Genomic DNA, 23,213 nt, shown 5'->3' with positions numbered 1-23,213 from the left:
TACCCTAAGATTTCTCCTTGACAGTTACTTCTGAACCTTTTTCTTGCAACTTGCTAAGATATTTCTTTTACATTTGTAGTAATCTTAAATTAAGATTTAATTGAAGCTCTGTGGGGAGCCTGAAAATACGGGGTTTGAAACTGAGAATTTGCCTCTAGTGCTCAGCAAAAAGTTGGGAACATTTAATAGTTTCAGGGCTTGTGGTCTATGATTCACAACAAGTAAGTTTTACTCAGGATGCTTAAGAACTTTTTTTTTCTTTTTGTCCAAGAAAAAAAATTTCAAGCAAAATGAAGCAGGAATTTAAGCTATTTTAAGAGCACCACTTTCTTTTAGCTTTTGGGCTGGTTTTCAAAAGGTTGTAGAGGACCTCTGCCATTTCCCTCTGCCTCTTTGTTTAAAGTCTTCTGTACAACTTGCCTTTTCTCTGTGAATTTTCAGCAAAACAAGGAAAATGGAGGAGTGAAAAGTGCTGTTTCAGGGAGTCCCAGTTCTGTGACAAATGGCAAAAAAAATCACCGTGCAAAAGAAAAAGATGGCTTTAGACAATTCCCTTCTCTACCAAACAGCAACCTTTAATCTCATTGCTTTTATTGTATTGCTGGAGACCCAAGAGAGGAATGGAGGAGTTAGGGGCCAGTTACACCCACAGTGTAACTCACATCTGATATCAATAATATCCCTTGGTGCTCCGAATGTCAGCAAACTTTCTTCACACACAAGTCGCAGCACAGGAGGAAATAAAGGTGCACTTAGTGCCATAGGGCTGAGAGGGAAAAATTTTGAGTGGATTTTCTTGAGGTTGTCTGAAGTCTCACTGAGGCCTGATGGTGACACAGATAAGATTTAAATAATTTCTCACTTTGACCCCTGCCCTAATTTTCAACTCATCTCCTTGGTGCACCTCTCTCTTTCTTGTCCCTGTCACTTCCTCCCCTCCTTCCTCACCCCCTCCCCAAAGGAAGAATACAGTTTATTCTCCATGCAGCTGTGTGAAGTCACATCCTGATAGAATAGGGAACTGCATAACCAATGTTCACGTCCGGAGTGCCCTCCCTTGCACTTAGTTTGGTCACCAACTCATAGCAGCTGCACATCCAGTGGATTAACGTGAGTTAAACATGTTGAAGAGAAAGCCATCTAATGCCTCTGATAAGGAGAAAAGTCAAAAGCCAAAGGTAAGAATGTCTCATCTTTGTCATCGATTAATAATAATAACAGGAATTCCTAACAATTTTTAATACGAGGGTTTCCTCTTAAATCCCAGCTTCAGGATTTTCTTATGTGCTTGCAAGTACCTCAGTGCTATAATCTCAGGGATCTGTTTGCATATACTCACTTTATAACGGTAAAGACCCAATTCAAGGAATCATCATTGTGAAGTTGCTATAGCTGTGCTAAAGAATTCTGGTGCTGGACTTTGTCTGCTGTTCCATGCTCTGCATCAGTCTTTTAGCAGAAAATCCCACACAAAATCCCCTTTCTCTGTTCCATCTATGATAAACCAATGATGTTCAGAAAGGAGTGTGAGAATCAATGAAGAATTAGAAAAGCTATTCAACTGTTCCTTATTTTAAAAAATTTGCTTTTGCATCACCATAACCAGAGAAGAGGGTACTTGGCATCAGTGTTTGTCATCTTAATTTCTTTGGGAATTATTAAAATATCAGCCTGAAAGATATACTCTAAACAGATTGACTATGTGCTACACTGGACACTTTCCACAATCTGGAATTGTAAGGAAGTGAGAGTTTTGCAAGATGCACAAGGATGTGTCCAGTGCTCTAAATTTATCTTCAGTCCCTGGAATGAGTGTAAAATGACCTCTGTGCATTGTATTGCACAGGAATTGCAGAGTATTGTCAGGCTGCAGTGCAACAGCTACTGCTCGACCTGAGTACTTCAGTCTCCATTGCTGCCTCAGTTTATCAGTGCTGAAAATTTAACAAAGAGCTTAGAAAAGCCTTTTAGTATTTCTCTGCTCTCAACAACTGATGTCTCCCAGTTTACAGATCCACCTTCTCACTGTTTGGGAATAGACCTCCCTTAGTGATTTCTGTTTCGGCAAGGATGCCTTCTGGTTTTACACAGCATTGGCTTTTGTGGATTGTGCTTGGAATTTTAGACTATGACTCATGATTAGTTAAAATTAATGCCTTTTCCCATGGATTTGAAGTGGTTTTGATACAATTTTCCCCCACATTTTAATTTTTTTTTTCTTTAAGCATTGCACTGGTTAGTATGGTATGCATTTTTTTTCTCATTAGTTATACTGAGTTTTAATGGCAGGGAAGAATTGCAATTTATATGTAATTACATTATCAATTAAACAAGAAATGACCATGAAAGACTCTGAAGATGGGCTTTGTTTCCCTGTCTATAAAATATTTTCAAAAGCTAATTTTGGTCAATCCCTTCTTCCAGAATAAGGTTTTCCTTAAGAATAGCCCGATTTTTATTTTTGAAGGCCCACTTTTGCACAGAGCTGTGTAAACTTTCCCCGAGAAGAACGCCCTTGCTGAATGTGCTGCTCTCAGTCAGAGCCAGGGAGCAGAGAGCCCCATGTTGCACATAACAGGAATCTTGGTTTGTTGTGGCATGTTTCGAAACTTGTCCAAGGGAAGAAGCGTAAATACTCCAGTTGCTTAATGCTGAGTTGGGTAAGATGGGACACAGGTCCTCACCTCCTGGAGAAGTTACAGGGTTTCACAAGTGACCTCTGTAGATCATGTCCTGGCTGGCCTTGCTCTGTGCCAGCAACATTTAGTACCTCCTCGTGCTCACACGGCACAGCACCACTGCCACTGGCACATCCTGGGCTATGTCACCTTGCCTTTGGGCCACTTAAACATCCCAGTGTCCCCAAGACATCCACACAGACCTGTGGGAGAGCCATAAGGCCTATTTTTCATTTTAAATGGAAAGATTTTCAGCCTTAGACCCTCAAAGGGGACACCAAAAAAGTTCTTTTTGGGTAATTGAATTTTTACCATGGTGACTACTTGTCTCCATCACAACCATATGAATTTCTGTGCCTTATTTAGAGTGTTTCACCAATATTTTCTTTTTAACCCTTTTGGTTTTATTACTTTCTAATGTGAAGAATACTGGCATGAATTGATGCCTTTTGATAAAGATGAATGAATATCAAAAAAGGCTGGTGTTAAAGCCCTTCTAGAGGCAATTTACTGTCCCTGTATAAAACCCCTCATGGTGGTGGGCAATTCAATGACCAATTCAAGAGTTTCTGTATCAGAATTCAGGTACTATATCTCACTGTTCACTACTTGCAGTGCATTTATCTTATTTATTACTGTGGTGTTAAAGGGACTTGTGCAGATATGTTGGATGCCGCATAGACAAAAATCTATTTTAACACTCTCAGTGTACACCATGAAGAAGTTGATTTATGCCACAAAAGAATAGTTTTGCAGGGTTTTTTGTCACGCAGCAAGATTTCAGTAGTGTTGCAGCCATGCTAATAACTTCTTTGAATGTCTGGCAGCTTTTGTGTATTCATGGATATGCATATAACTACTGAATGTATTTATATAAATAAACATTCATTTTTAGGCAAAAAGACATCGAAACCAGGTTAGGGAGAACTGGGAGAGAAATGAGAGAAATGTATTCAAAAGAGATACTGGAAAGATTCTGATCCCTCGCAAATGTTTATCATTGTAGCTGCACATACTAGTGTACATTTATACATTGCATAACAGCTGAGGAAGCTGAATTACAAAGGAAAAATCCTAAGGGTTAAAAATGCTTACTGCTGCTTAATGTTGAAGAAATTCAAGTAATTGAAGGGCTAAGTTCTCTATTCCGAGCCTATCTAATCTAACCTATCTGTCTATCCAGGACCTTAAATGACTTTCTATCACAACAGAAGCTGTGCATCTCCCATCCCTTCCTTCAGGGAGTCCTTACCTGCCCTCCTTTCATTTCTGCCAGATGAGACACGGCTTGGTTTACATGGTGTAGCAGCTCAGGGCTGCAGAATTATTTGTGGGCAGGTGAGGTCAGACAAAGCAGGTCTTGCACAAAGCCCTGAGGTCCCTGGTCACACTGACGGCTGGAGTGGTTCTCTGCAGGGGCAGCGTGTGGCTCCTGCATTTCTGGAGCACTGCAGAGTGGGAAAGAAACTGGGGAAAGGACTTGTGTCCTAGATGTGTTTCAGCTATGGGTCTGTGCAGTCTGTCCCACCACCCCTCAGAGACCTGGGGAGGAGGAGAGCAACTGACTTGGAGGATGAAGGAGAGAGCCCTGAAATCATCTGGATTTCAGCCTCTTTGAGCCTTACTATGTTACAGATGTCAGTGCATCTGGGGAGTGGAATGAAGCAGATTTAGAATGATGGCAAGAAAAAACACTATAACAAATATTACAGCTTCTAGTTTTCTCTTTTGTACAGCCTTCAGGCAGCACCGTACACATAAAACAGCATTAAAGCACTTCACAGCTATTCTGCATTCCACTTTGCGCTGTTTTACACTTTTGCCCAGGTGCAAATAAATCTGTAAAACATCTCTGTCTTGCCCACTTGCCAGCACATGTAATGTGCTGGGCAGAACCTACTTCTTTCTTTCTCTCTCTCTTTCTCTCTCTCTCTCTCTCTCTCTCTCTCTTCCCAATTCCTCCGGACACAGCAAACTTGAGAACTGCCTGATGATTCTTGGCTTTCCTTCAACATGAAGCAAAGACGACTTTGTGCCGTTTTTTCTGGCTTGACTGAAGAAAGTCTTATGTCATTATTCTACATGACAGTTGATCTATGTTTATGCTAAAGGTTTGAGACGTTTTTGTTTCCTTATTCTGCTTCCAAATGCACTTGGTGCTTTAAACTCAGCGTACTTCTGGTGTGTAAGACAATTCAGGGTCAATGCCTCTACATTTTGTTCAGGCAAAAAGATGTCCAGGCTTCTAATTAAATCAATATTTGTTTGCTTAGGTGATAAACCATTATTTGTTCTCAGGGTTATGAGGAAAGAGTGGCAAATCCAATGGGAGGAAACATTTTAATATGCAAATTTATTCCCTAGTAAAATTTCATACCAGTAATTTTACTTTTTATAAGCTTAAAATGAAACCTGCAGAAACTGATGCACATTTTTGCCATAGACCTGAGGCCAGAACTTCACCTTCTTATATATTCTTCACAGAAGGCCTGATCCTGATTCTGACTTAAATGAATAAATTAGCTGTGATCCTATTGATTTGAGCAGGATTATCTGAGTAAAGTTTATCGCTTGCCTAAGTGTTTGGAGCCTGTAATGCAGACAGATGCTATAAGCAAGTTTTTTGGTGCCACATTTTTCTAGACAGTGGCTCGTGCCTCTCCGATGGGGAATACTTATTAAAGAAAAGAAAATAGAAAATAGGTACAGCAAACCTGAACACCAAAAATAATTCAAGACATAATTAGATCTTCTGTAGGACAAGATCTGCAGAGAAGAGATTGCTCAGTGTTAATGAATATTAACTAGGATTTATCCTTGAGTGGGGAAAGCTGAGGGTTTTAATTTTATTTCAAAGGTAAAGACTGGTAGAGTTATGAAGTTTTATACTCTTTTCTTTCCCCCTGAAATTTCGTGTGCATAATAAATGAGCCACTGCTAATGTCACAGATGCTAATTTTCACAACCATGACTGAAGTGATGTTCGTTCCCATTTGCATTTCATTCTAACAATGATGAGAGGTGATGAGTTGATGATAAGCTGTTTTCACCGTACTGCCCGCTGTGCAAATTTATGCTTATAGGCAAAGATGACACATAGTTCTGTCATTAAAGGGCTTTACTGCATTGCCTCTTGAAGAAAGACTGTTTGTCAAAATCCATTTGAACTCTGGTAAATAAGCAGGAACAGATGACAACATCTGGGAAGCATTTTTAAGAACCTGGTTTATGGTGTAAATACCTGTGGGCCTTTAATGGGGGGGTTCAGACAAAGAAATAATGATACTTGTAAAAACCATGCGTGTGTAGATGGGGAAAGGAGAGATTGCAGGTGACACTTCAGAAGGTGTTTTCTGTCTCCCCTAGGCTTCATAAAATACTGGAACAAGGTTAGAGTGAACCTTGGGTTATTTTCCTTGTGTGAGTGGGCAGTTCTACAATTGTATTACTACTCCTCTTCCTTCTGCTCATTTTTCTTTCTTCATATCATCATCATGCTTCTCAATCATCAGTTAATTAACCCTTTATTTTCAAGAGCAGCTTCAGAAAGTTGTGTTTTAACATATATGTTAACATATCTCTTCTAGAAAGCTATGGAAATTTGAGGAATTCTGTTTTCTCAGTAGGAAATAAAGGTCCAGAGTGTTTGTGGGGAATGAACAGCCACCTCTCACCTGGCCCTTGGCAGGAGGCTGATTAGGATGACCAGACTCCCCATTTTGATGTCCACATCAAGACATAGTCTTATTGAGCACTCTCACAACTCTTGGCTAGCTTTTGTTGCAAAGGAAAAATTATATTTGTGGCCTGTTCCAGTACTGATGTATTTAGTGTGTTCCCTTGATGAAAGCATCTTTTAAATTTTCGTCAACTTTGCACAGCACTCATTTAATTTCTTGTTTTGTCCCTGTCTTGGTTTCCTTCACTAGCCACCCTTAAATCCTTAAGAGAAGAGTATTTTTAAAACAAGTGAGAGCAATCTTCTGAAGAGAATATTTACACATTAATATTCATTTTGCTTACAGTAACAAATCCAGGGTTTTGTTTGTTTTCTTAAGCAAGTAGGAGCATTTCAAGAAGTCTTCCTGAACAACCTTATCCAGGCCTTTTTAGAAACCAGACTATCAGCCACAGCATTTATAACTGTGCTCTCTGATAAACAACACAGCACAACTACCAAGGTGACATAAATCACCATTAGTTGCCTCCTAATTCTTTAAGAGTTGTTTTAGAGCAGTTGACTTACTTATTGTGTTTCTAGGAAAACCAAAATACCCCAACTTACACATTGATCAGGATATATGTCATTGCTGGGAAAAAAGCAGTAACAATGTATGGGCAGGACTGGCAGGGGATGTGGCCTACAGTTTCCTGTACTTCAGTATTTGTCTAGTAGTCTGTGTCATGGCATAAATTCAGACAAAAGCTGTTTTAAAGCCATCACTTGGCAGCTGTATAAGCACTTTCTGGGTGGCTACAAACACCTCAGCCAGAAGAATCAACCCCTTGCTATGTGGGCAGAACCTGCTGGGAATACCTGCTCCTGAGAAGGTGAAAAAAGTCTTCTGGGTCTCTATAATCCCTTAAGCTTTCTTTTCTGAAAGGCTGCAACAAAGACAGCGGAGTTACTCCAGTTGTTAGAAACAGTTACACTCTGCTCCACAGATTGGCAGTATCAGTGGTTTTGCTCAACATTTGCTGCTTGGCACCAGGCTACAGATTATATATGCTCCAAATATTTAGTATATCATATATCCTTTAAGCCATCCTAATGGAAAACTTTGTTTTATGAATCAGGTAGAGGTGTGTTGTATGTGTGTTGTTATTCCACAGGAAGATGAACAACCACTTATCTTTTTCCTAAGTGAAATTTCTCCTGTATTCCAGCTTACTCTTACCCTTGTCACTTTTTAAAAAATTTTATTCCACTGACATGGACCCAAGAGCATGTTCTTACTATTTTTCTTCTTAAACTTGAGAGTGAAATTCCAGCCTGGGGAAAAGTTTGGAGACTTCTTCAGGGAAGCTGCGTCTTTGACTATGCACAATAATATGGATCTTCCTGCCACTTTTCCTCTCCATACTTCCTTTGGTTTATTCCATGGATAAACAGAAATCTGGATAATGACTTCACCAGTACAGAGTCTTAAGGCTGTTTAATTGCCAGTCCTAACATCTTCTGGCCCCTTTCTGGAAAGCTGAAGGTCAAGAGCAAAGGATCTTGTATCTCATCACTCAGCACTGAAGCTGACAAACTCTCTCTGGCAAGAAGCTCTAGTGCCCTTCAGTTTTGCACCATTATGTCTTCTGGGCGGAGTTTTAGTCCTTTTCCTACCTTTCTATGTCTTCATCTCTTTTATCACTTTCACAAGAACAACCATGTAACCAGACTGCAGAATTTGATTTCCATGAGGTGCTGAATGGTCACTTCCTTCAGAACTGTAAGAAGTGAGAATTCCTCTACTTGTCCATGCTGACTTCATCAGAAGGTGTGGTATGTTTGCTATTCTTCCAGGTATGTTGAAGGACAAGTGGAACATGAGTCCCTGAATTCTTGAGTACTTAACTTTAGGTTTTTCTGCAGTGTTTCTCATGGCTTCTTCAGGGAGAAGCTAAACACTAGAGGAGTTCTGCTCAACCAGAAGACATGGTGCAGTTTCACGTCTTCCCTCTACCATTATGTTTGAGATAGAGATGGAGATGTATCACTGACAGGCTGCAGCCATGAGATAAAGAAATCAGCTTCACTTAGTGACAGCACACAGCCAAAAGCAGATGCGTGAAGAGGAGCCAACACAGTGGCAGAGACAGCTGAGTGAGCTTACTTGGCTTCTCTGCTGCCTCCACCTGTGCAAAGGGGATGCTCAGCTCTACTGCTCCTGAACTGTTTCACTCTCCACAGCTGTGCTGCTTTGCTCTTACACTTCTGTCTCTCTACCTCCTCCTTTAAGATCAGATGTAAAGTTCAAAAACCACTTCAAAAAGCTGGAAAGGGGACATGGTCCACTGATGGATAAGCAGCTCAGAACCTGTGGAAAGGATGCATGAAATGACTGATGATGGTAGAGTAGGCATTCAGCTCTAACAGAAGCATCAGGGCTCTTCTGATATTGGCTTGACTAATATGTCTTGGTAATTGTGGTAAAATGTTTGAAAATGTCTTTGTGTTTGTGATTTTAGCCAGTAGAAGGAATGGGAAGAGGCAGCATCTTCCTACCCCTTCGTGACAGCTTAAAATCATGCAGTTGGCACAGTTCCCTTTGCAGTGATAGGGCTGATTTCAGTAGGATTTGGAGTATGTCCTTAAATCTGGGATTCAAAGAACTCCTCAAAGCCCTCACTGCTGTCACTGCCTCAGTAGCAGCATCCCCCTGGTGATTGTCTCTCCTCTGTGTGGGACTCATGGAGGCTGCGGGAGCAGGGGAGGGGAAAAATGCTCAGTCTCACTCTTCTCATGTGTCAGAATGAAAATACAACTTCAGGCACCTGGTACACTTGTTTTTCATGAAATGAAGCTGTAATTTTCCACTGAGCAGTGATCACAGCAACGCATGACAGAGAGATAATCAAATGGAGAGAGGGGAATTGATGTACCCTTACTGGTGCCCCAGTGAACTGTTGATTGTATTCATTCTTTTTCTGGAGTGACCTGAACAGAATCAGGATGATATCTTCAGATTTCTAGATTTTTTTTTTTACCTTGAATTACAATGACAGAGCTTACATTACAAAGCAAACATGGAATGTAATATGTTATAACTTGTACACTAAGAATTCTTACACTCTCCCAAATCATATGGAAACCCTGAGCTGACAACCTTCTTTCAGCTTCCATGCAAAACCAAAATCTTGCCGAATTTATGAGTTAAAAATTTCAAGGAGCTTATTTAGGATTCCCAAGGATAAATTGTGCGAGCATGTCCAGTTTTTGAAGCCTGTGAAGTTGCTATGAAGTGCCACGTGTGCTTTCTTCAGCTGGACAATGAAGATAACTTTGGCCTGTGGATGACAATAAGCCAACGTTGGAACACAGCCATTTGACTAGGGAGGACACAAGCAAGAGAAAAAATGGTGACCCTAGTCTACATTTCAAAGGAGTCAAAAGTTAACCCACTCTAATGAGTGTAGTGTTTTGTTTCTTTGTTTTTTTTTTTTTTTTTTTTTTGCTTTGTTTTCCAATATAAAAATAATTTGAATAAATGGACATATAGATCTGATGAAGCACTCAAATTCACAGTGACTGATGATAGGTACTGCACTGAATTTTGCTTCTCTACTGTAGTGCATCTCCATTAAGGCAATTTCAGCTAATCTCACTATGGATTCATTAATCAAGTGTAGTCAGGATGTCTGAAGGGAGATAATGAGGAGGAAAAACAGCCTATTGTTTGGATCTTATTCTTCAGCTAGTTATTTTGTTTATCATGCTCCATAATGTTTGTACCCCGTTAAATAAGTTCCACTTACAATTAGTTATCATAACAGATGACTAGGACATCTTTACTTACAAATTCAAAATCATTCCATAAATAGATGAATTAATTTTGTGTTCTCTTTACATCACATACCTATACAGTATCAGTTAGCAGTGAAATGAAAACAAGGTGGACCGGTGCATTTTAAAATTTCTTCCCTTTATCCAAAGTCCCTAATCCCACATCTTTTTCTCTAAGCACTAACATCCTGCAGGATCAGCAGTCCTTAGTGTCTTCCAAAATTTCTCCTCTAAAATGCCCAAGAAAAGATTTGTTCATTTTTTACTTACTTTTTACTCATTTAGGATTACACACTGTATATCTGCCCCACATAAAGCTGTCACTATATTACTTAAAAAAAAATAAAATTGTTGAGGTTCTAAGAGCCCAGTGGGTTTGGAGACTGCTGAAGATGGGAATGTTTATAAGCTCTGTGATATTAACTGCAGCACTCAACCTCAGGTGACATAAAGCATGCAAAAAAGAACTTTCTGTCAGTTTTATTATTTTTAAAAAGGTTCCCCTTGAAGGAGAAGAGTGACCTTGCTCTGCTGAGCTGACATATGCCACTGAATTAATGGCTAGGCTTTGCTGTAGGGAAGCTTGCAGAAACATTACAACTCCAATGGCTGAGTTTGCTGCGAACATTAATCAGGGGAACCAAGATGATGTATCAAACACTCATTTAAAAGTAATAAAAACTAACTCTCTTTCTGCCCCCCTCCCCCAAGTTTCTTAGAATTAGCTTATTGTTGGTCATTACCTGTTGTCAAGGGTAAGACTGCAGTAGGGCAGTAAAACTCGTGTAAGAGCTTTCTGAAGTTTGCTTACTCTTCAGAAAAAGAACAAATGAGCTTTTGGGACGGTCAGACTTGACCGTGACTTAGAGGTTATTTTTTTAATCTTGTTTTCATCTGGAAGGTCATTTGAAGGAGCACCTTCCACAGAACAGCCACACTCCTACCTCCTCTGCCAGAGCACACTGGTTGCCCCACTTGTGGGTGTGTGGGCTGGGCATGGGGTTCCTTGTAAGACTGAACTTTTGGGGCTGGGTTCTTCTCAGCTCCTCTTTGGCCACATGAATTTTTGTCTTCACTTAAAGCAAACATGCCTGTGAGTAATTTCTCCCACACAGGAAATCCAGCAAAACCCTGGAAGATCAGGACCTAGGTAACACAGAGAGTTATTAAAATCATGCTGTAAAAGTAAGCAGGGAAAAGAGTTTAATTGAAACTGCTAGGTGATTTGGTTTTAAAATGTGAGAATTCATCTGCGAACTCAGCTGGTTTGAAGAGGAGGAAGTTTCAGGAGAGGAAAGATGTTGGTATTTAAGGGATTAAAGATCAAAGCCCTCAATGCTCACATAGTGTTTAACCAGCCTTTACGCAGACTGCTCTCCTCTCTACTGCAGTGATGGTTTTGTGGAGGGTGGATTCCAAGGCTCATCCCTCGGTGTTTCTGCCCGTGTGCAAATGAAGGGTAAAAAAAGGATGGCAGGGAGGTGGAAGTGCACATCATGACAAATCCTTAACTGTCATTTTCATAGCTCCTCTGAGTTTGTCACACATCCTTAACCTTCTTTTAAAGTCATTTTCTTTTCATGGTTTTGTGTGCCACTGAAAGTCACATTTAATTAAATGTCGTATAAATAATAAAGTCTTAATTACATAATTATTGCAAATACCTGTGTGCACACTCCCAGAATTGGACAGACTGCCAGAAGAGCACTTGGAGTGACTTTTCTCACTGGGAACTGAGAGTGCTCTGCAGCAACTGGGCAGGAATGACGGTGTTCAAAATTAAGGGTCAATGTGCATTTAAAGAAAGTGGAGTCAGATCCCATCCCCCCCTCGCACATTTTGCAATACTCACTTGCACAAATCTTTCCAAGTGTTAAGACTGGCTTTTCCTAAATTGCTTCCTTATTTAGCCCCTCACAAAGCACATTTTTTTGCCAGACTAAACTGCCTCTTTGCTCAGACATCCTACATGGCTGCCCCTTCCAGAGGAAGCCTTACAGACCTTGCCAACAATCCCACCCTGGTTTAACTTCAGGAGCAGAAGCTCTGCCCTTGCTCTCAGCTGCCCCAGTGCCTGCCCAGGGCAAGGTGCCCCTGGAAAGCACTCGAGACTGGGATTCAAGTGGTGACTCTGACTGGGTTTTTGGGAACTACGTGCCTCGTGTCAGCAGGGATTTAGGCTTGGGAGACCGAGGCTGGTACCAGTTAGAGGTACTGATAAAACAGCTGCTCTGTGTTTACTTTGGAGAGTGCAGTTTGTTCACCTGGAGCAGTGCTAGGTATGATTAACTCTTTTTTTTTTTTTTTTTTTTTTTTTTTTAATTCAGCTTTGCTTTTCCAGTCCTTTTCCACTGTTAAAATTAGGGTGTTTGATCTGAGGCTTCATCGTGGCAGTTCTGTTCAAAGTCCACTTTGCTCCCCTCTCTCCCCCACCTCCATGCAGCTGCTGAGCACCAGGCCATGATAACAACCAGTCTTTTATAGAGTCATTTTTAAGCCAGTTAAAAATGCCATTTCAGTAGATTGCTCTATTTGAGTTAGCAGGAACAAGCTGTATCTTTTTTTATTGCTTTTGACTGGTGAAGTGCAAGGTTTAGGCCGTGTTTCATGTGGGCTATAAAGTTATATTAATGTGTTGGTTAGTGGTCAGATGTTCTGTATGTGTAACTAATGTGTAAATAGGAAAAATTCCCTGTGGCAGAGAGGTCATGCTGTTTTCTCCTTTGTTGCTTCCCTTACCCTTTGGAGAGTTGCTTAACCTTTTATGCAAATCCTCATTTTTTTAATACAAAAGTGAGGAATGTTTTTTTGTGATGTTTGGTTTGAGGGTTTTTTTTCTACAGGACATCCAAAAAATATAAATTGCTATCTTGCCATCTGGGAAAGTAGGAGACAATTGTTTTGATTATCTATGCAATAAGATAAGCTAGCAGAGTGGAAATATTCATCCCTACTTGGTAACTTTTTCATTCTCAGACTGGTCTCCTCCTTCTGAAGGGACTAGAACCATCAGAAATTAGAACAAATGAATCAAAACCTGATCTCCACTTATCACCATCAATCAGAGCAGCAAGAACAGGCTGTTCTCTTGCGGGCTGTTGTATCTGCTTTCAAGAAAGAGGGAAGAAGACAAGTGTCTGGCAGGCAAGGAAATTGAGCAACATGCTGAGCTCCCTTTTTATTACTTCTAGTGTTCACGTTTGCCCCTATACAGCTTACATGGTTTGGGTAATCTAAGGATGAATGGAAGCTAAAATTAAAATGGATGGAGGAATTTGAAGAGATTTACTTGTGTGAGAGGGTCAGTACAAAGCCTTTGACCCATGTGGTACTTAAAAGATATTTTGAATAGCACTTGAAGCAAAAATATAATAGGCCAGAATTTCTGACAGCAAGCAACCAGATTGCTGAGCAGTGTGAATTGTCCAAAGAAAAATATGGGACGAATATCTCCCATAATGATTATTTAGTAGGAAAACTGCAGTCAGTTTTGGCTCAAAGGTTGTTTTTAGATACAGGGAAGCTCTGACTAATTTGTCACAGACAAGAACTTACTTCTCCTATGATATGTCCTCCAAGGGAAGGATGTTTTATAACAGAAAGACATGGATGGCAGCACCTGTTGTTGTCTTACTATTTGCATACCATACCATATTATTTTCTAGGCAAAATGATAGGCTATTCACAGACAAACCAGACAATCAACTGCAGACTGTCCAAATTAAAATAAACAACAATTACGTAGCACTTATCCCTTTAAAAGGATTATTTAAAGTTCCTGGATTTCAGGGAGTAAATGATATAGGAGAAGATGGAAGAAGGTTTTCAAATACTTAAAAGTATCTTTGATATTTTCTATTATGTTAGTTTGAAATACTGAAGGGGAAGAGATGAAAGTTAACGCAATGATTTATAGAAATTATTTGATCAGTCCTTGTGTGGGAAAACAGAGTTGGTTCTCCCTGTGCCCATGCCTCCATTAGATTTTACTGAGCAAATTCATATTTGCTTAACATATCCCTGGGTAGCTCTTGCATGAATTGAGCCAGAAAAACCACTTAACTTTATAGGATGCTGAATCCTGGTATCAAAAGTCAATAGCGTATTTTCTCTTAGTAGCTTTGCATTTACTTTAAAAGCTTCCCTTCACCTGGAAATAAGGCCTGTCCATATCTTCACAAAGTAGGTGTTCCCTGACACTAATGCAGTGACTGACACTACTGAAAGTAATAGTCCCATTCCCTTTGCAGCCAGGAGCTCCTAAATCTGCTTTTCGTTATCAGTATAATGGGGTTGGATACATTTTTAAAAGGTGGTGCCTATTGATTACTTAATGGAAAAAGTTAGTATAGAGAACTGCTGAAGCAGCCCTATTCAGTGCTCTCCAGTGCAGCACGACCATTATCTAGAACAGTGGAAATCATCCTGTAACCCTTATTAATATTTAATAAGGATGAAGCAACACTGAAGTACACTACCAAATAGCCCAAGGCTCCTGCACATGTAGGAAATAAGGTTGTTTCGAGGGTCAAAACAAGAATAACTGATTTCCCTGTGCTCAAGCTGTTTATAGGTAAGACCAACACTAAACAACGTTTTCTCTCTTGTTCCTTTTAAACTATCTCCAGCACATCTGCACTTTAATATACACTTATTCCTACTAGACATATTGAAGTGTTGGAATGCAACAGAAAGGTCAGTGTATGTTTAGAGATTGCTTTCTCTTCCTGGCATTGCTGTGAATCCCAGGCTCCCTTCTCCCTCCTGCTCTATGCTGCAGGGCACATTTGGCTGGGTTGACAAGCTAGTGAAAGGTGTTAATCCTGTCTAATAGAACCATAATCCTCAAGGCTGTGTTTTATATCATATTATTGAGCTAACCCCTTGTCACAGGATGTTGTTCATCTGCTTAATAGCAAAGTTCTTTATGGGAATTTTAGATAAAATTAAATGTACAATTCAAATTGTCATTTTCAATTTCACAGTGTAAAAAAACCAAACAAACAAACCACAGTGTTTAGACAACAGAGATTTTACAATCAATTAAGAGGAGGGCTGTGTGATTTTTGTCTTTCCTTTTTTTTTTTTTTCACTCAGTGAATAGTTAGCGTCATTATAGCTGTCCAAAAATATTCACAAATCTGGGTCAGTTTCTTCAAATAACCTTTGGCTGGAAATATTTTTCAGGTTAGATGTGCCCAGAAATACAGGAGGGGAGGGGAAGACTATGTTATTATTCTTTTAAGCTGCACTGCTTAGAATATGGAGCCAAAATATGTGTAGACTTTTCCATCTGACTCTGTTCAGACTCCCACTGCTACCCCCACATTCATTTTTTGGGGGAGGTGGAAGAACTGGTTAATAAATAAGTTTGGGAAAAACAGGGAAGCACATCAAGGAGGGATTTCTCCTTAACTTCTCTGAAAGCAGGTCCGTGCCAGCATTAAGCATGCCTACAGTTGAAGGCAGGCAAAGGCACTGGTTCCCAAACCAGTCCTTTGCTCTTCCTCTTTTGCTGCCCAAAGGAGGTTCTATCTCTGTTGGTTCTGAGGCTGCCTCATGACAATTCTTGCCTGGTGGAGAAGGTTGGAACTCTGTAATATGAAAGTCGGGAGCTCACAAGCCTTTTGAGACTTGTGAAATTCCTGGATTGACAGCAAAAGGAGGGAGATGCCAGGTGAAGAGTGCACAGTGGGTGCTTTAGAAACCTGGGGGAGATGAAAATATGAGTCAGGTGGCTGGGGGTGGGGGAAGAAAGCAATGGAACAGGGAACTTGTTTGGCTGAAATCACACAGGAAGGCAAAAGGATGAATAAGTACAGGAAAAACTGTAGTCCAGATAGTCTGAAATCACTTATTAAATCAGAAAGAATGTATTTATTTTGTGGTTTCCTATTTTAGTTCAGTGGTTTTTTTTACTCCAGAGGGGATTTTGAATACTCAAAAATAGACTGAGATGATATTTCCTCATATACAATAGTGAACCCTGCTCAAGAACTCTCATACTGCATTAAAGACTTTCCTTTAGTATGGAAGAGGGAAGTACTTAAAAAAACCTGCACCATTCTAGATTTAGCTGTGAGTATTGGTGAAGACATAAAAACAACCTCTTAAAGACACTGATAGGTGTCCAAATTCTGGCTCTTTCTAGGGCCACACTTAAAGGGACTCCCAACTTGTCATCAATGCCAATTTTATGCCACCATGGTAGTGTCAGGCAGCTCTGCCTGGGCATGTCTGACAGGTATTTCTGTATGACCCCACTCCTCAAAATCTGCTGTGCCACTTCCCTCCTTTCCATGTCATTTATCCACGTGCAGAAAGAGTAAAAACTAGAAGGAAATCAGAGCAATCCATTCCCTGTGTCTCAATGCACAGCTCAGGTGATGCAGCTTTTCTAAGCCAAGTAAAGCTGTGGCATCGCAGAAAATTGTACCCATTTATGTTTAAAAATCAGAATTTCTAATTGGAAAATTGGGAAGAAAAGCACGAGGCCTGCCTGATTATTCTGTTACTTACCCCCTTCTGCAATGTGTGGATTTTGTACAAGATGTATTCATAATCCTCAGCAGTCCTTGCTCATTTCTGATGGTAAAGAACCATAAATTGTCTCCCCGGCTGCAAAAATGCATTGTATAAATTGCCACAATTTACACCACCAAAACCAAGTCTATTGCTTGTATCATATTTATGATACAAGCAATAGATTTGTTTTTTCTTGAAACTCATAAAAAAGTCTTTCTTACCTGCAAATAATGCATGACTATTTACATACATAAATAGAGTGAAACAGACGTAGAAGAACTTGTAATCATATCAATTACCTAATTAGTATTTGACGCAGTATTGTTTCTCTTACTAATTTTTCTACTTCTGCTGTACAGTCACAAATTTTTCCCCCCTGCAGTCACCTCGTATTTTGTTTCTTGATGAATGCAGCAGTTCATGGTCCACTGATATGGGAGGGATTTTTAACACCAACAGTTGGCTTGACAGTTTTATTCAAGTCTTAATAACAGAACAAAGCAAAACACCAGCAGTGATTCCAGGTTTGTTTTCTCCTCTTTTACAGCGCACCAGCAGCTTTGGGAGCTTTGACCGCTTCAGGCACCACTCGATATCGAAGGCAGAGGATTCAGCTGAGGTCTGTAGAACACAGTTTAAATTTCTGCAGTTCTCTCCCCCATGACAGTTATGAAAAAAGCATTGGGAAGCTATTGTGTAAGTTTTACAGGGGTGAGAACTTGGCTTGTACACCTGCATCTGTCTGAGAGACTGTGGCCTTGACAAAACAAACAAGAGAATCACACCTAAACTTTGGCACTTTGATGTGAAAAGAGAAACAATAAAAAAAAAAGAGAAAAAAGAAAAAAAAAAGTGTGCTTCACATTGGTGCATGCCCAAAGTAACCAGCTCTTTACAAATAACCCACAGATGTCTCACTTTTGTTTTCAAGACCTCTGCAAAAATTCCCTCAGTTCTTATTGATATTAGTGACAATAAATAATGGGAAAAAACATTACCTACCATAAACTACATTTTCTTTCTGTCATTCATACATAGAATATTGTGCTGCAAACCTGTTTAGGTACACAGTTTGCAAGGAAAATTAATTTTGTCATACTAACTGTGTTAGTGTCCTAAATATTTCTCAGTAATTCCTGCTTCAGTATGCTGCATTTTATTTTCATGGTGAGTTATTGCTTACTTTTTGATTCCAAAACAGATATCTGAGCTGGAGACTATAAGTGACATTGGGGAAGCAGTACAAATCAAAGCAGCAAATAATGGAGGAAGTCTGAGTAAGAAGATGAGAGCCATTTCACTTACCATGAAGAAAAAGATGGGTAAAAAATACATCAAGGCACTCTCTGAGGAGATGGTAAATACAGTCTAAGAGCCCTGTGTTTGTTGGAAATACATGTGAAGCAAAAATACTATGTGCATTTTTTCTGTTCATGTTTCAAGTGTCCTCAGTTGTGACAAACCATAAAATCAGGGTAACAACAAATAGTGAATTAAGCCAGCTTTTGGTATGTACCTGTTCTTTCATGTGCATTTTAGTGTACATACAAATCACACAGTAAGGGCCCAAGAGAGTCGTAAGAGTTTTACATAATTTAATTTTCCATTTTCACCAAGAATTATTTGCATGAGCATGTGTGTATGAGCACAAAAAAACCCTCCTCATGTGGACACAAAGGAGTATTGGTTGAACCCCACTGTCAGTCTGATGCTCAGTTTGTACAAAAGGCTTCATTAGAAGAATTCATCTCCCAATGCAATAATTTTTTCTGAAGTCTATTTTGTAAAGGTCAGCCAGCATCCTAGAGAATTCCAACTCATATGCCTTATCTCCTTTTCCCTCATGTTATCTTAGTGAAACTATCTTTATTAAACATAAAAAACATAATCTTGCCCATACTGCAAACCCTGTTTTCTCAGTACTTTGTGTCACTAAGTTCTAAAATTTAAAAACACAAGGAAAAAATCTTGTCACACTTAACAATCCTAAAAAAAATCTAGCTAGTCTGCATCTTATCTCACATGTCAATATCAATTAAGTAAGGAAAAGAAATGAGGAACCTCACAAGTAGAAAACAATTTTTCACAGGCTACCTTTAAATAATTTTTGGAGGACCAAGAGAAGGATCCATATTTCATTAGTTTAGTTTTCCCTTTTTTTTATTTTCTAAAAAGTAATCCATGGTCTTTATATTTTGTCTTTATATTTCCTTTCTGCACATTTAAAGCAACAATTCCTATGACAGAAATTCAATGGATTATGTGGTTGGACACACACATGTAGCATGATCTTCATTCCTGCAGGAGATGTTGACAATCAATACCAGCCTCCTGATAAATCTGTAATGCTGCTGGCTGATGTAACAAGCACAGTTCTTGTTGAAAACCAGTTTAAATCTTCATTTCAGTGCTCCGCCTGTTTTGTACTTGTAGGGGTCTCTAATTCACACATGCACTGCCATCTTTGCATCATCATCTAACTGGTGACTTACTAATTTTTGCCCGAATACAATGCGTTGAAGGAAGTTTCAGTTACATCAGGATTTCACATGCTCTGGCAACATGATGAATTCTGCTGAAAAATCCCTCCCTTTGAAAGATCATCCCTATTTCATTTATGTGTTACATTGTCTCTAACTTAACTGTGACTGAAATATGGATCTTATTGTTTTGAACAGGCTGTGATTCCTGAGGTGTGATTTATTGGTATATTCTCCAGGGGCCAATTTCATACACCATTAGACTTTGTGAGAGAACCATGTACTTGTTAATTCTGAAACACACTGGATTTTGAGGACAGGGTGAACACTGGGCAGTGTGGTGAGCATGTGGAAGCTGTCCCCACACCAGTGCCCTACATGTGTGCAAGCTGTCCCCAGCCTGCCACCAAGCAGCCACCACCTTCAGAAGTTCAGTGTAAAACACAGCTGTGTCAGCCAGCTCCTCACCGCCTGCTTCAGAACAGAGCTTTGTATTTCCTTCTCTGAGACAAGCAGCCAAAATCTTATCAGGCTGCCTACAAATTTCCCGTTATGAGCTTTCAGCTCTGCCATGGTGTGTTGCAATCTTCCTAGCTTAGCTGGTTGAGTAGAGATAGGATGAAGTGAGTGGAGCAGAAACAAGACAGGGAATTTCTACAGGATCATAAACTACTAGGGGTGATTGTTGGGCACGGTTAGTACCAAGCATTAACTTCTAAAATGTCTTCTCTCACAAAGGAGTTCTTAATAAAGTGCAATGATGAGCTGATCTCCAATGATGCTTTATAACAAACAAACAACATTTCTCTAAAATACATTTCTTGGGGGTTAACATTTGGTTTTTTGTGTTAAAGAATGAAGAGGGAAAAGATGACAGTGATCCTGGTGGTGGAACACACACTGAGAAGGTCTCCCTAAAAACCAGTGACTCTTTGGAAAGTCTCTATAGTCTGAACAGTGGCCAGAGCTCATCTAGTAAGTACAAGACACCTACACTTCTTATTCAGTCACTGGATCAATATAGTTATTGCTTATGTCTGTGGAATCAGAGCTGGTGATCAAAAATATGATGGTAGAGAGCTCTTCATTTTGGCAGACAAAAGTGTAATTTGGTTAAATGGGTAGCAGCTGGGGTAGATACACAACAATCCAGAAATAAGTCAAGTGTTTTTAAGAGTGGAAATATTAACTGAAGAAAAAAAAAACAACCATGAATTATAGGGTGTATTGCTGGTATATATGCCATAAGTTTTTGAGGGATGGCCTGGCAGCTTTAGCACATGATGCAGAGAGACACAGCCCACCTGAAACCCACTGAAAACCCTCCCTTACCAGGGTAGTCTTGGTTGGAGGGCAGAGGATCCTCTGATGAGAAAATGTGCCTCCACCTCTCTCTGTGTTGCTCTGCTGGGGATATTTACTGGGTGGCAGGCCACAGCTATCCCTGGTGACACTGCTGTGCCACCCTGCAGGCACTGCTCAAGCCCTGAGTGCAGACTGGACCATTTGCACTTAGAGTTAATCTGGCCCTGAGATGGAACTGTGCACTTAAGCAATCACCTCAAACAAAACCATTTTTATGATCATTTTCTGTGATGTGATTTGTGAAAATCGTATATGGGAGTTTACTTCCAACACACCGCTGCTCTTATCTAAAAACATATTTGGATGGGATATTGCAGAGCTTGCTCAAATTTGCTTGAATTACTCTGCTGATATTTTATTGCTCAACTTGGATAAAATGACAGGCAGAAATGTTGATAAGATTAAAATTTCCCTCTGCAATGCAGGTTCCTTTGATGTTTCAGCTAGCTCTGGAATGAAATAAAATAACTTCTACAGTACTTGTTTTCATTTCGCTGAATAAACAGGAGAAGTTCTGCAGAATTAATTCCCTAAATTGCACTTTTAGGGTACATTTTATTAATCTGCAGAGGTAATATTTCAAGAAGTCTGTAAATAAAATGTGTAGTCTATTAGTATCATCACCAGAAAAAGATTACTTTAGGGAAGATATTAATGAAAGATCTCCTACCATTTTCTTCTGTCTCTTGTAGCATGATTTTTATTGAATGTAGTTATCCTGGAATGTGTGAAACCCACATGGAATACACTCTGCCTCTGGTTCTGTGTTTTTGAGCACTTTCCTTTGGGCTGCTGTGCAGAGTTGCATGTCTGGGCTTTGGGTGCAGGGGTGTCTCAAGCTGCCTCTCTCCTAGGTGGGGTGACCAGCTGCTCCGATGGTACCAGCAACAGGGACAGCCTGCGGTTTGAGGACGAGGTGCCCTACAACGGCCCCTTCTGTGGCCGAGCCAAGGTGCACACCGACTTCACACCCAGCCCTTATGACACTGACTCGCTGAAAATCAAGGTAAGACAGTCACCAGGGATGCCTTGAGCCTTAGCTATAATATTTTCAGATACTGTGCTGCCTAGAGATGTAGTTCTGAGCCTCATATTCAGTGTGACCATTCAGCTTTGGGGGATTCGTCCGGGATAAACTGACCTGAAACAGAGAGTGGACAGAGCTAGAGTATAAAGTAGGTATTTATTTAAAGGCCTCCAGGATCCATCTTGGGCAGGACAAGACCTGACCAGGGCTACACCCAGGGTGGACTAAGAATGGTCACAAAATGGCTGACCGGTCACGAGCTCTTACACTTTTATAAGTTTTGGTCCATTTGCATATTGGGGTTTAATTGTCCAGTTACAGCTTCAGGTTGTGAAGTCTCATCCTTGTTTTCTCTCTTCAGTCCACCGTTATTTGTGCTTTTGGGCCTGGAAGTTGTCCTTGGTCTTCAGCAGGAAAAGGATTTGTTTTGTCTACCTACTCTGTGAAGAGAGCTTAGCACTTAAAATGAGGCTCAGAACTGCACCCCTAGGCAGCACAGAATCTGAAAATATGAAAGCTAAAACTTAAGGCATCACCAGGATTCCTTCTTTCCCACTAACAATGTCAGGGGGACCATTTTTCACATGTAAATAATACATTTAATAATGAATTTTTAACCGTGGAACACTCTAAAAGCAAGGCTGCTCTGGCTTGAGAATGTTTCTATAGGGACTTAGTTCAGACAAGGCTGCAAAGCCAAGTTCTGCTTAAGGCTTTTTAAGGCAGAGATTCCAGCTAGGAACCTCTTCATAGTATCTCCCTACATACCCTAGCCTTCCTCAGAGCAAAATACTTGTTGCTTCCCACATACATGGTCTGGAGTAAGAAAAAGTAAAGTCCCACGGGATGTGAAGTTGTCTCCCCAAGCTTTCCCAGTCACAACTAGGATATATCCAAAGCTCAGTGGCACCCATTGCCTTTAATAAAAACAGTTTGCCTTTCCATTAAACTTTTCTTTAAGCCTATGTTTGAACTATGAACATTCTTCAGCCCAGACACAGCAGACACAGTTTATGGGCTGTGTGAGGAAGAGCAACAAACAGGGGCCCAGTTGAGCATTACTAAAAAAAACCCAGCCCTTCAGACTCTTTTCTTCTTCACAGCTTCTTCTTTTTGCCAAATCCTGTATCTCACACAGACTCCTTCTTCTCCTCTCTGGCCTACATGAGAGCCGTTACTCTGCTGGTACTTGCAGTCTTCAGCACTTGTCCTCTACTTTCACCCACATCTAGGGCATTTCTTTTAATACAGTCAAACTGTTTTAACTATTTAACTGGTCATGAAATGGCAGATTTCTGCTGGGTCATATGGGTTTTCTTTTTTAGTCACTAGGGTGGTGTATTTTGGAATTATAAACTAATACTTAGGGTTGAAATCACACAAAATTTCAGTACACTGAACCTGAATTCCAAGTGTCATCTGCAGCTTGGCTTGGAGCCACTACCTAATCTTGACCTGCATCCACGTCTGAAGCTCCTGAGCCTGCAGGAGTTTGTAGAATAACGTATGCTTATAGAGCTTTAAATAAATGTTTGTTTAGTTTCCATTTCAACTGTGCTCACAGCTCTGAGCCCCATGCTCTAACTAAACCAGGCCACCAGCTCACAATCAATTTTGTACTTGGGTTTGTACCAAAACTAGGG

At 40.1% G+C, this 23,213-nt stretch overlaps 1 protein-coding gene across 4 annotated transcripts in view; it reads left to right on the top strand.

The window, feature by feature from the left end:
* Window positions 1–23,213, top strand: part of SAMSN1 (SAM domain, SH3 domain and nuclear localization signals 1) — a 91,872-nt gene that overhangs the window by 55,586 nt on the left and 13,073 nt on the right. The window contains exons 1-5 of one of the 4 annotated variants that reach the window (XM_066208496.1): window positions 981–1,178; window positions 17,246–17,317; window positions 17,900–18,055; window positions 20,033–20,153; window positions 21,398–21,549. In XM_066208496.1, coding sequence (XP_066064593.1) covers window positions 1,122–1,178; window positions 17,246–17,317; window positions 17,900–18,055; window positions 20,033–20,153; window positions 21,398–21,549 — 558 coding nt within the window. In that variant the 5' untranslated portion in view covers window positions 981–1,121. Of the gene's footprint in view, window positions 1–980; window positions 1,179–4,768; window positions 4,790–14,684; window positions 14,747–17,245; window positions 18,056–20,032; window positions 20,154–21,397; window positions 21,550–23,213 lie in introns of those variants that run through there. The other 3 variants (XM_066208497.1, XM_066208508.1, XM_066208499.1) reach the window with 3 other exon arrangements.

The sequence above is a fragment of the Chamaea fasciata genome, unplaced genomic scaffold, assembly GCF_029207755.1.
Source record: "Chamaea fasciata isolate MVZ Bird 193981 ecotype frontalis unplaced genomic scaffold, bChaFas1.0.hap1 SCAF_2, whole genome shotgun sequence".
NCBI lineage: Eukaryota > Metazoa > Chordata > Aves > Passeriformes > Sylviidae > Chamaea > Chamaea fasciata.
This window is presented reverse-complemented; position numbering and strand designations above follow the sequence as displayed.